Raw genomic sequence first — 12876 nt, forward strand, 5'->3', positions numbered from 1 at the left:
AGCCTGATCGGACAGCACGGTCACATCACGGAAGATACAGAATGCTGGGCTTTTTCTCTGTCATGGGGAACTTGATGGGGGCAACGTCTCTTGAGTCTGGCTGCTCTTGGCTTTCCCTTTGGATGGATCCCATCCCCTTTCAGGATGGGGGACACTTTTAAGGAGACCCACAGTGGCTCCTATCTTCAGGGTCCACATCTGGACCCAGGAAGTATGATTCCTCTCCCTACTTCATTAGTGATGGGGAGCTCACTCCCAACACCTCCTTTCCCCTCTTGTCTCTCTCTGCCCCCAAGGCAGGCAGGCAGCTCCAGTCTGACTGAGAGTCCTTACTCTCCTCTTGATGAGCATCAACTGCAGTCACTGGTCCCCAAGCCCCAAAGGCACCTGCCAAGCCACCACGTGTCCTTGAAGCCCTCCTCACCAGGCTTAAGGTGGAGATGAAACACTTTCTCCCCTCCCCTAGTCCCCCCTCCCGAGTGACACTCGCTGAGTAGGTCCTTCTTGCAAGCCTCTTTAGCAGCCCAATAAATGCTTCGCCTTCTATAAGCTAGAGAGGGGGAAGGGCGCAGATCGGAAGGGATGCATTGATGGCAGTAGCAGGTGCCATGGATACCCTGTCTGAGTCCTACAGCACTTGCCACGGTGTACCTACCATAGCTCCCTACTGCAAGCCCCTCATGGGCAGGCCAGAAGTGCTGGGGGTTGGTACACTTAAGAGCAACCCTCAGCCAATGAGGGATCAGGGCTGGAGGATGAATTCCCAGTCCCCTCTCCCCCGAGGTATGTTCTACACCATTGTTGACTGTTCCTGCGGGACTGAGCCCAAGGCCCACAGTGGAACTCCCCCGTCGATGACTATATATTAGCTCCTCCGCTTCCTCCCGCCTCACCACCTCACCAGTGCTGCCTGGGGTGGCCTCCCAGACCAGCCTGACTCCAGGAGACATTCGTCTTTGCTCAGCTCTGCTTCCGGAGGACCCAGTTTCAGTCAATAGCGCTTTCAAAAGTAGGAGTACTCGGAACCTATTTGCTTATTCTTAGCTCAGGGGACTTCTGCTGGAATCCCAGGACAATAGAAGTTGCAGTCAATAGCCTGTTGCACACTGTTTACAGCATGCGTTCACATAAGTCAGTGTTTCTCTGCCTTAGCGCTGTTGACATTTTGAACCAAATTGTTCTGTGTTGTGGAAGGCTGTCTTGTGCAGTGTAGGATGTTTAGCGGTATCCCTGTCATTGACTCCCCAGTGACACCCCCTAGTTGGGACAACCAGGTCTCTAAACATTGCTAACTGCCTCCTGGGGAACAAAACTACCGATAGTTGAGAACCACTGATGGAAGTCATCTGCTGTAAACAGCAATCTAAAGAGAGCATGATCATGATCATGGTGACAATGATGGTGGTGATGATAATGGCAATGGCGGTGATGATGATGGTGGTAATGATGGTGATGATGGTGATGATGATGGTGGTGGTGATGATGGGATGATGATGGTGGTGGTGATGGTGGTGGTGATGATGATGATGATGGTGGTGATGCTGGTGGTGATGATGGTGGTGATGATGATGATGATGGTGATGATGATGATGGTGGTGGTGATGATGGTGGTGATGATAATGGCAATGGTAATGGTGATGGTGGTGATGGTGGTGATGGTGGTGGTGATGATGTTGGTGAGGTTGATGGTGGTGATGATGGTGGCGGTGGTGATGATGATGATGGTGGTGATGATGATGGTGGTAATGATGGTGATGATGATGATGGTGGTGAGGGTGATGGTGATGATGGTGGTGATGGTGGTGATGGTGGTGGTGATGATGGTGGTGAGGTTGATGGCGGTGATGTTCATAATGACAGAACATTCAAATGACTTGACCAGACTTGCTCAGGTGCTGTCAGTGGATTTAGAATTTGATCCCAGATTTTCAGCATGCCTTATCTCACTCCAAAAGCCCATGACATAGACCAGAAATATTAAGCCCAGTTCACAGACAAGGAACATCAGAAAAACCACATGCCCTCCGTGCAAGTATCAGAGCCAGGAATCAAACCAAAGCCTTCTGATTTCCAAGGCAGCGTGCTCTTTCCAGCGCACCACCGCTTCCTGCTTTACAAAGGACAAAGAGCGATGCTAGGATTTTCAAATGAAAGCTATTTGCATCCTTGGAGATGCTTCCACTGCATTTAGATCATTGAAATGAATGATAGAGTAAAGGCAAGTTGCAGACTCTGGAACTCACTGTTACCAGCAGACCGGCTGCGAAGTCAGCTTTCGGAATAAATATTGGCGATCCACCATGTTTCACACCAGCCTAATCCAGCCCCTTTCATGAATGATTGATGTTTTCATGGTTCTTAGAGTTAAGAGGCTCTTCCCTATCACAGGTCAAGAGCTGACATCAACCTCACTATTTCTGCTGTAAGATAGACTTTCTGGCAGGCTCTTTCATACCATAGCATATATTGAGCACCTACGATATGTGCAAGAGAAGGCGGCAACTCCGGAATTTCAGTACAATAGGGGTTGGAGGCTGGATAGCCTTAGCTGGAAACTGGCAGAGGGTATGATGAGTCTATGGCTCTGTCTTGAAGCCACACATGCAAAGCAAGTGGACAGCTTTTATTAGGAAAGTGGTGCCACGGAAGCCGATGGAGGTTATGGGGACAGTTAAAAACGTCCCTAAATCAGCCCTTGGGCAAGTTTGCCTGAGAAATGTGAGAGATGCCGGGGAATAAAATACACCCCCTGCCCTCTGTGAACACCACTTCCACAGTGTTCCTTGTGCTTCTGTCGTTTTTGTTCCTTCTCCTGGAAGCACTACCATGGGTGGTTTCCACCCTCCTCCACCCTCCCTGACCACCCCTGCCCATGGGCACTGGATGAAGCTGTCACAAGGGATGGCTATTGTCACTCCTGCATGAGTTCCAGGAACTTTGCTCAGGGCCACTTCCTGGAATGCATCTCCTCAGGCAGTGTGTAGCTGCTTTTATCCCAAGCAAGATGACATCCAGACACATAAACTTGGCTCCTTAAGCCCTTCAGGGTCTGGATCCTACAGCCCTCCAGCCTTCTGTGTCCTTATAGCCCTCCAGTCTTTCTTGAGCATCCACAGGAAGCATCACCTCTTCCAGGGAGGCCGCCATGATGCCCCCAGTTTCCTCTCTCTGCACGTGCGTTTATTGTAACTGCTACCACAAGGCCTGGTTTCCTTCCTAGTCTAAATATACCACCCCTCTGTGGTTCTTGTGAGCACAGCTTGGCATCTAGTAGGTGTTCAAAAATATTAGAGAGAGAGACACAAGAAGAGGGTAAAGATGTAAAAGGGAAGGGAAGAAGGAGAATAGAAGGGAAGAGGCATAAGTTAATAGCTGTCTCCAGCCAACACTGAATTATCTGGCATTCTTTCAATCAGAGATCAATTTTATCTGGCACACCTAACATAACACATGTTTCTCTGGCACATTGAAGTGCTTTCTGGATTATTAACTGTCCATTGCAGTCCTGATATTTAGTGTCAAGGTGCTTTCTTTCATTCATGTCTTTGACAATGTGTCATCCTTTCCTGTTATGAATATTGACAGCAGGTTTGAGTACATTTCATGAGTAAGGTGCCCCCATCCCACCCTCTGCCCCATCCCCTACACATAATAGATACCTGGCTTTGATTTTGAGGACTTTGCCACATGATGAATGGAAGGATCATTTCACCTGACATGAAAATGCAGGTTCTAATTAGCAAGCAGGCAGCTTGCTCTGCATCAAAGGATGAAAGGCCCGTGTCGCACCCCCAGCATGTAGCCCAGTGCCCAGCACTTAGCGTCACCAGCATTGGAGGCAATTTTACCGACAATGCAGTGTGCGACTGTGCAAAGACCTCTTTGCAGGAAAGACCATCTCCTGCGTGAGTCTTCAAAAGCCCAGTCCCTCCCCAAACCCAGGCACCGTGTGTGCTCGTGGGAAGGATCAGCGTGCCCCAGTCACATCTGTAATCCATGCCTCCCTCCCCCCAGGTTCCTAGCCCGGCACCTGCTACCTAGGATGCCTCGGGAACATGTGTGTCGCCTGAAAAACTAAATCAAAGGCTTGTCGTATGCCCGTGATTGTGTTTCACAAGACCTGTCCTCTTCTCTTTGTCCCGCCCCCAAGCCTGAACCTGAGCAACAGCGACATCCTGACTATCTATGACGGCGATGAGGTCATGCCTCACATCTTGGGGCAGTACCTTGGGAACAGTGGCCCCCAGAAGCTGTACTCGTCCACGCCAGACCTAACCATCCAGTTCCACTCAGACCCTGCCGGCGTCATCTTTGGGAAGGGCCAGGGATTCATCATGAACTACATAGGTAAGTGTCTCCTCCCGTCAATTTGTGTATGTGCGTGCGTGTGTGTGTGTGTGTGTGTGTGTGTGTTTAGATGATTTCTTCTAGATGAGTCTTTGTGGGGGGTTTGTGCTATGTTGGCACAGTAAATGTATGTAGTTTTTAAGCATTTGGACTCTCTGGTTGGAAGGACCAGGTTTTGAGTTTTAGTGCTGCTATCAGTGGCTGTGGGATCTTGGGCAAGTCGCTTGGCCTCTCTGAGCCTTTTTGTCATCTGTAAAATGGAAAAACTGATAGCTGCTCCAGAGGCTTCATACCAGGACTCAGTAGATAATGCCTCATGACTTTCAGAGTCACAGTGTTCCCCTGGTAGTCAGCTGGGATTTTATATCATCAGCAAACTCTCCTGTGTTTGTGACTTCTCAAAGCCCTGTCTCCATCAGCTTGCCTGACCTGAAGCTTGGCTCTTCCTAAGGTCTCTTCTTCCCCTGCAGCCCCACTGAATGCAGAAGGCACTTGCCCTCCACCTCCAGTCCCACGGGACATAAGAGAGGCAAGAGGAGTCTTCCTTGATCTTCAATGCGGCTTCCAAACCATTTCTGTCCCCTTCGTGTCCAAACAAACAAACAAAATCCAAAAAACACCTGCTGTGAAGTTCAGGCTAAGTTCACGCTTGACCATCCGACACTCTCTTCTTACTGTTTCTTCCATCCACAGCCTTCCCTCCTCATCCCCCACTTATGAACCCCACTTCTTCATTGCTGGCAGTCACCCTTCTCTGCTCAGCCTCTGAATGCTGGAGGGTCCCAACTCCATCCTGAGTCCTGTCCTCTGTCTAGTCTCACCCATGTGCCCTGTCGTCCAGTCCCATGGTTGCAAGCAATACTTCTCTGTGTTCCATTGGCCCCTAATTCATACCGCCAACCTTGACCTCTCCCGTGAACTATCTACTCAACTCCCTGCTAACTACCCTTCTGCATGTGTAACCGGCATCTCAGATTTAACATGACCCATACAGAACTCTTTCCATCCATACCTCCACCCCTACCACCACCCAGGAGTTTCCGCTGCTGCTCCTGTCCCTCTGCCCATCCCAGGAGATGGAACCACAGCTGTCCCAGTGTCTCGCACACCTGAGGCTCACCCACAGGCTTCCTGAATCCCCACTCTTAGTGTTTCTCTGCACCTGATCTTCTTGGCAATAGCAGAGAACTTGGGAGACACCAGGGGGTACTCAAGACCTAACCTCTTTGGCATCCAAGATGGTGGGTGGTTGTGCCCTGAGGATTTCAATGGGCAAGATGCAGCCAGCGATCGGAAAACTCACTTGTGTCACCTAGGAGCTAGGTGGACACCTCGATTTCCCATATGGAAAAGGGGGATAAAAGGAGCTCTCATTCTTCCAGTCTCCGCACTACCATGCCCACCACCAAAGACCCTCTAGCTTGATCCAGATTCCGTGTCTTTGGTTCCCTCTTCCCCTTGGCTCGAAGATTTGCCCGTCCATCCTAATATAAAGCGTCTGCTGTGTACCACCTCTTGCCTCTAAAATACAAGCCCCTTCCTTGACCATTGGCTGCCTCAAAGAGCCGCATGCATGTGAAAACAAGTCCCTGGCTTTTTTGGTTTCTTCGTTTCTGGCTGGTAGACATTTCTCATCCTTTCCCGCTCTGCTACTCTCAGAGAGGCAGACACAAGTGTTGATCTTCTCTTTTATCTTCCTCTGGGGCCTTTTCTTCCCTTGATTGCACTGCTAAGTATTTTCAGAGTGTTACTGCTGCCACTTTCCATGGGATCTCCATTTTTTTACTGGGGCGAGGGGGAAGCTGGGCATAGCAGAACAGCTCTTGCTGGCTATCTAGGCGAGGTGCCCTCCAGAGTCAGCTGCCTTTGGAAGGAGAGTTTCTGGTGGCTTGGCTTCAGTCTCTCTCCTTAGCCCTCTCTTCTCCTCCTGCCCACCCCTCCGCCTCCCAGTTGGAAGATGAGGTCATGGTTTTGCTCATTTGTCCCCTCTGGTGCCTGAGTCAGCCTTCCAAAACTGCATTCAGCCTGGTGGCGGAAATCTGACCCTGTGCAAGGCTGCTCAAGGTTAACCCGGAAGTCTGGCCAATGTTCACTTTGGCACTATCTTGAAGAGGAGGTGTTCCTATTTATTGAAGCTGAAACTTTAGATTTGCGTGACGACTTGCACTTGGCAGGCACTCTTACATACATTATTTTATTTCATTATCTCCATTTTCCAGAGAGTTTGGTTCCCAAGAGTCTCTCCATATGTGCCAGGCCCTGCACTAGGCTCCAGGACCCAAGGATGCATAGACAGCTCTCCCTGCCTTTCTTTCTCTGGCTGGCAAAAGTGGGGGAGGCGGTCCCGTTAACAATGTCAGGATCACATGCTGCCCCCGTGGGAGAGGCCAGTGGGGTTTTAGGGACACAGAGCCTGGCTAATGTGGGTAACACAAAAAGAGAACAGTTGTGTTCTTCTTTCTGTTAAAGAAACACACGCTCGATTTCACAGGGAAGGCAGGTGGGCTTCTGCATTTAATCCTGATGCTGTCAATTGCTTGTGACTATCTGTGTTGAAGATCATGTTGAAAAGAACTCCAAGGAGGCCATGCCTGAAGTCAGTGGGAGAAGAATGACATGATCGCCCACTGCCGTCTGCTATGGCATGGGGGAGGTCGTTGCTATCCTGGGTTTAACTAGGCATAGATGCAATTCTCATTGCACTGAAAGGTCACATGGAAGGGTCAGGGGTTTCCACGGTCATCTAGAGATTTCTGAAGCCCCTAGACTGATCTCTAGGCCAATACCCACCTCTGCAATGCGGCCAAGGCTAATCTGCTAAGACTGCTGGCAGAACCTTCTACAGAAACACACGGGGCTTACATGATTCTGATCTCCCATAATTCAGCTTTGCCCAGACAGAAGCAAAGAACCATTCTCCTCACTGTTTCTTGTGCTTTGCTGGTGTCTGTGGCCAAAGTGCATGGAGGCAAGGGAATAAAAAAGCAGAGATGGGTGAGTTTTTCAGAAAGATATTAGTCACTTGTATGTTTATTCCTCCAATCCTAGGGCAATAAATATGCTCCATATTGTAGGTCAACTCCAATCAAATGACAGTAATTCCTGGGAGTCTGTGTTGAGGATTGGAGGTTTTGGTCTGACTCAAAGAAAGAGATTGTGATGATCGATTAGTGATGTCTGCCATGAGCATAAGACTGGTTAATGGAGGCATGTACTCAGTGCATTTGAGTATTTTCTTTTGCCCAAAACTTGGACCATGATGCTGCTCTTGACCATGAGCTTAGGACCATGACTTCAGATCCTCATATTCCTAGTGCCTGGCATATAGTAAGTGCTCACAAAATCTTAGTCAAACAAATCAATAAAACCATACAAAATTCATCTTAGTGAGGTGCTGGGGTGGCTCAGTCAGTTAAGCATCTGACTCTTGATTTCCACTCAGGTCATGACCCCTTGGTTGTGGAATTGAACCCCACATTGGGCTCCATGCTGAGCATGGAACCTGCTTAAGATTCTCTCTTACTCTCTCTCCCTCTGCCCTTCTCTCCCACTCGTGCGCTCTCTAAAATTAAAAAAAAAAAAATTTAAACTCATCTTAGTGTCATATCCTGCACATTATTTAGTTTTCACATTGCCTTAAATGATAGACAAGGTCATAATTCTTTTTTCAAGTTCATTCATTTTGAGTATGAGAGAAAGAGAGAGAGAGAGCGTGTATGCAAATGTGAGCAGGAGAGGGAGAGAGAAACAGGGAAAGAGAATCCCAAGCAGAATCCACTTAACCAACTGAGCCACCCAGGCACCCCCAGGGTCATAATTCTTGATCTCAACTCTATGATTGAGGACAGTGAGGTTCAGAGATGTTTATCAACATAACTGGAATCACACAGCTTCTAAAAGAAGGACAGACCCGAAGGGAGGTCCTCCAACTCCTAGGCCAGCTTTCTCATTCTTTTTTATTTTTTTTAAAATTTTTTTTAACCTTTATTTATTTTTGAGACAAAGAGAGACAGAGCATGAATGGGGGAGGGGCAGAGAGAGAGGGAGACACAGAATCGGAAGCAGGCTCCAGGCTCTGAGCCATCAGCTCAGAGCCCAACGCGGGGCTCGAACTCACGGACCGCGAGATCCTGACCTGAGCCAAAGTCGGTCGCTTAACCGACTGAGCCACCCAGGCGCCCCCAGCTTTCTCATTCTTAACAAAGTTAAGGGCCCATAAGGCTGGAACCTCCATCTGGGGTGCTGGGTAAATGTGCAAATTCTTGAATCAGGGTCTCCGGGGGTGGAGTCTAGTAACCAAAGAACAGGAAGGCTATGTGACTTAGCCAAGGCCAGCTAATTAGTGAACGTTGGGGCCAAGATCTGAGTCATGGCGGCTCCAACTTGATAATCAAGAATGTGAGCACTGCAAAGGAGACGGTGGGTCTCACAGGAGCATGTAGCCATGCTGGCCCGGACTGAAAAGTCAGACAAGCAAAACCTTTCTCCGCCTCCGAGCACTTGGCACAGGCAAACCATATATCCAGTATCTGCCCCCGTTTCTCCCCTTTCATCCATAGCTTGAACATTTGCAGCTGTGTCCTAAATCCCGGGCTTGGCTGATTTTTCAAAGGCCTAAATATAGAGGCTCCTGTTCCCCACGAAGCAACTCCAGGAGCCATTTCCCTCTCCCCTTCTTCTAGCAGACACCCGTGAGATCTCTGTTCCCCAAATAAAGTCATGATGAAATCCCAGGAAAAGCCATCGCTTTTTTCTCAGAATGACTTTCCTACGGACAGCGAAGGTACACTCTGCTTTCCGCAAAAGCACATGAGAGCTGCGGATTCATTGCACAGCATCATTAGCTCGCTTCTCAAAAACCTGTGCAGTGGGCACTTGGAAGCAAGGTCAGGCTTTGGGCTGCTGGCTCAGTAACGAGGATTTGCCGAAGGAAAGCGGGATTATTCCAAGGGAAGACTCTATGGTAATGAGCTGGGGGTAGCATATTTTGGGAGTGCACTTAACGTTCGCTGATGGTTTGCAACATGATTGGAAGAATGCACCAATAATTATTTTTATTTCCACAGCTGAGTGTTTCTCTTAATCCAGATTGCAAAAATATATATCACAAATCCATCAGACCCATGTACTTACAGACCGTCTTAGGATGAGGCTGGGAGCGTTAGCTACCATTGCTGTGTAACAAATTATCCCCACCCCCTAAAATTAGCAGTGCACGTTTATGATCTCACAGTTTCTGTGGGTCCGGAATTCAGGAGTTCGTGCTGGGTGGTCCTGACTTGGGATTTCTCATGGGTTTGTACTCACGGTGTCAGCTGGGGTTGCACTCATTTGAACGCTGGATTGGGGCTGGGAGTGCCATTTCCAATATGGCTGACTCATGCGGTTAGCAAGTCAATGCCCATTGTTGGCAGGAAGCCTTAGATTCTCTCCACATGGATCTCTAGAGAGGGCTGCCCCAGCATCCTCACCACGTGGCAGTTGCTTTCTCCAAAGAGCAAGAGGAGAGCCTGTCAACATCTTTGATGATCTAGGTGCCGGAGTCACACATTATCACTTCTACAATAGTCCATTGGCTGTGCACATCAGCCTTGTTCAGTGTTGCGGGGAGTACAGGAGAGTGTGAATTCCTGGAGGTGAGAATAATGGAGTGAGGGAAGGGCATCATGGAAGGGAAGGACCTGAGACCCAGAGAGAAGTGGCTGTCCCCCAAATCACGTTGCTAGTCAGTGTCAGAGCTAGGATTCTGTCTCGTTCTAAATCTTACACTGACTTTGTCAAACCAAAAGAATGCTTGATAGGCTCAGTGGCCCATGGGGAAAAGCTCATCGTAAAGATCCCGCTGGAGCAGAGTTCTTGCAATTTAAGGGATTTTTTTGAAGTGGGTTACTTCTTTCTGGAGACCTTTTCTTCTGTCTGCGCCTTTCCTCTGACGTTGTGAAGGGAACCCCACGTAGGAAGGCCCACCTCCTCATCCAAGAACGATGTTTTTGTTTTAAAGAGGTGTCAAGGAATGACTCCTGCTCAGACTTGCCCGAGATCCAGAATGGCTGGAAAACCACCTCTCACACGGAGCTCGTGAGAGGAGCCCGAATCACCTACCAGTGTGACCCCGGCTATGACATCGTGGGGAGTGACACCCTCACCTGCCAGTGGGACCTCAGCTGGAGCAGCGACCCCCCATTTTGCGAGAAAAGTAAGAGCCCTCCGGTTTTCTTCTTCTAGGTCGGGGGGTGGTGAGTCCCTCCCGTGGAGTAGTTTTCACGTAGATGCCGCAGAATCACTTACTGTCAGATCTGGCCTCCCTCTTACCCCACCAACTCACTGGTACTGCTCCCAGCTGTCATCTTGTGGCTCTAAGGGCAGGGCTGTCAGACCCAGGTGCCTCCGGAAGCCTGGCAGATGATGGAAATGAGTGAAATAGACTGAGTGTGAGACAGTAAGGAGTGGTGTAGAGTGCGGTACGTGGGAATGTAAGCCCGTGTTAAAATGTCATTCAGATTGGTCGCTAAAATGCCTGCTGCAGCAAAGCAAGACCAATGCACCCAGGAGGCTGGAATGGTGGCTACCTGGATGAAGCCAGCTACCTGCGATAGGAGTTTCGAACTGGGGCTCCCAGGTCCCATTTGGATTGGTCTTGCTTGGCTGCAAGATGACATCAGGAGTGAGGGCCAGGCGTGGCCGGTGACAGCTGCGTCTGGTGTCTCGAGAAGCCAGCGAAGAAAGTGCTTCTGGTTTCTACACCGAAGCCTTAGTTGTTGGGAGGTGGGGGAGGTAAATTTGAGGGTGGTCTCTTCCCACTAACCATTGGTTTCCTACCTCCTCCTACACAAGCCTCCAATCTGCAGCCATTTGCTGGGAACCCTTGGGGAGACTTCGGGAGACCCGCTCAGCCTGCCTGGAGTGACGATACAAAATATTTAGTGTCGGCAGAGAAAGAGGGTATCGGGGAAGGGTTGGGGGGGAGGGGAGGGCTACAGGCAATCCCTGTCAGAAATATTCCAGTGGCAAGGAAAGTTAATTATAATGGGGAGAAACAGGAGAGAGCTTGCTAGAAATCCACAGAATGGGCTGCATAAACACCTGTTCCACGACACTACGTAGTGTCTGTGTTCACGTGTGTGAATCGTGATAGAAAATGAAAAGCCCACAGGGAGGACAGCACGTGTGGTGAGACATATCACAGGCACATTAACATGATCTATGTCGTCGTGATTTTTAAAATGTTTTCGGGGTCTCCTGGGTGGCTCAGTCCGTTGAGCGTCCGACCTCAGCTCCGGTCATGATCTCATGGGTTTGTGAGTTCGAGCCCCGCACCAGGCTCTCTGCTGTCAGTGCAGAGCCAGCCTCGCATCCTCTGTCTCCTTCTCTCTCTGCCCCTCCCTGGCTCATGCTCTCTCTCTTTCTCAAAAATAAACATGAAAAAAATAAATCAATAGGAAGCCTGGGTGGCACAGTCAGTTAAGTGTTCGACTTCTGCTCGGGTCAGGATCTCACAATCCATGGGTTCGAGCCCCGCGTCAGGCTCTGTGCTGACAGCTCGGAGCCCAAAGCCGGCTTCGGATTCTGTGTCTCCCTCTCTCTCTGCCCCTCCCCCACTTGTGCGTGCTCTCTCTCCCTTTCTCTCAAAACTCTACATTTTTAAAAATTAAATAAAAATGTAAGTAAACATTAAAAACTTTTTAACTAAAAAATAGTGTTTAAATATACATGTCTTAATGATTTTTAATTTTCTTAGTAACAATGATTTGTCAAATTCTTGAACAATAATGACTTTTAACTTTTTGAAACATAATGATTTTTAAGTATTTTGAATAATGATTTTTACAGTTTTTGAATAATCATGATTTTTAAATTTTTTCAGGAATGATTTTTAAATTTTTTGAATAATAATAATTTTTAATTTTTAATAATAATGATTTTTAGATGTTTTAAATAATAATGATGATACACATTGTGTTAATGAGGGGTTTTTTTAACGTTTATTTATTTTTGAGAGACAGAGAAAGACAGAGTATGAGTAGGAGAGGGGCAGAGAGAGAGAGAGAGGGGGAGACACAGAATCTGAAACAGGCTCCAGGCTCTGAGCTGTCAGCACAGAGCCCGACGTGGGGCTCGAACCCACGGACCACGAGATCATGACCTGAGCCGGAGTCGGATGCTCAACCGACTGAGCCACCCAGGCGCCCCACGTTAATGAGTTTTAAAGGCTTGGAGGAGACTAAGCTAGCTATCTGTGGGAAACTCTCAACTGTCTCAATTTTTACCAGAAAAAGGCGCAAATTAAAGCCAGTGAATCTGCTCTGGGCCCCTTCTGGGTATGAGCGTTTATATTCCCACACTGGTTGCCTGTCAGGGCTCCACATCTAAGACCGAGCGAGATCCACCAACCCACCTCGGTGGCTTCTCTTTTGTGAAATGAGAACAGAGAACTTCCTCAGAACAGTGAGGTCTCCCCTGAGAAGTCCTGAATGTGGTTTGGTGCCTGCCTTTCATTCGTTCATCGCTTAAACTACACTCTTGACATTA

General features: G+C 48.7%; 1 protein-coding gene and 1 non-coding gene across 4 annotated transcripts in view; one reads left to right on the top strand and one right to left on the bottom strand.

Annotated features, from left to right (window-relative positions):
* SEZ6L (seizure related 6 homolog like) overlaps nucleotides 1–12876 on the top strand; it is a 173792-nt gene that overhangs the window by 137945 nt on the left and 22971 nt on the right. For all 3 annotated transcript variants that reach the window (XM_058693100.1, XM_058693098.1, XM_058693099.1), the window contains exons 10-11: nucleotides 4151–4347; nucleotides 10349–10543. In XM_058693100.1, coding sequence (XP_058549083.1) covers nucleotides 4151–4347; nucleotides 10349–10543 — 392 coding nt within the window. The remainder of the gene's footprint in view (nucleotides 1–4150; nucleotides 4348–10348; nucleotides 10544–12876) is intronic.
* Nucleotides 12448–12532, bottom strand: TRNAR-CCG (transfer RNA arginine (anticodon CCG)). The gene has a single exon. It is a non-coding gene; the product is annotated as a tRNA-Arg (tRNA).

Source organism: Neofelis nebulosa, chromosome 11, assembly GCF_028018385.1.
Source record: "Neofelis nebulosa isolate mNeoNeb1 chromosome 11, mNeoNeb1.pri, whole genome shotgun sequence".
Lineage (NCBI taxonomy): Eukaryota > Metazoa > Chordata > Mammalia > Carnivora > Felidae > Neofelis > Neofelis nebulosa.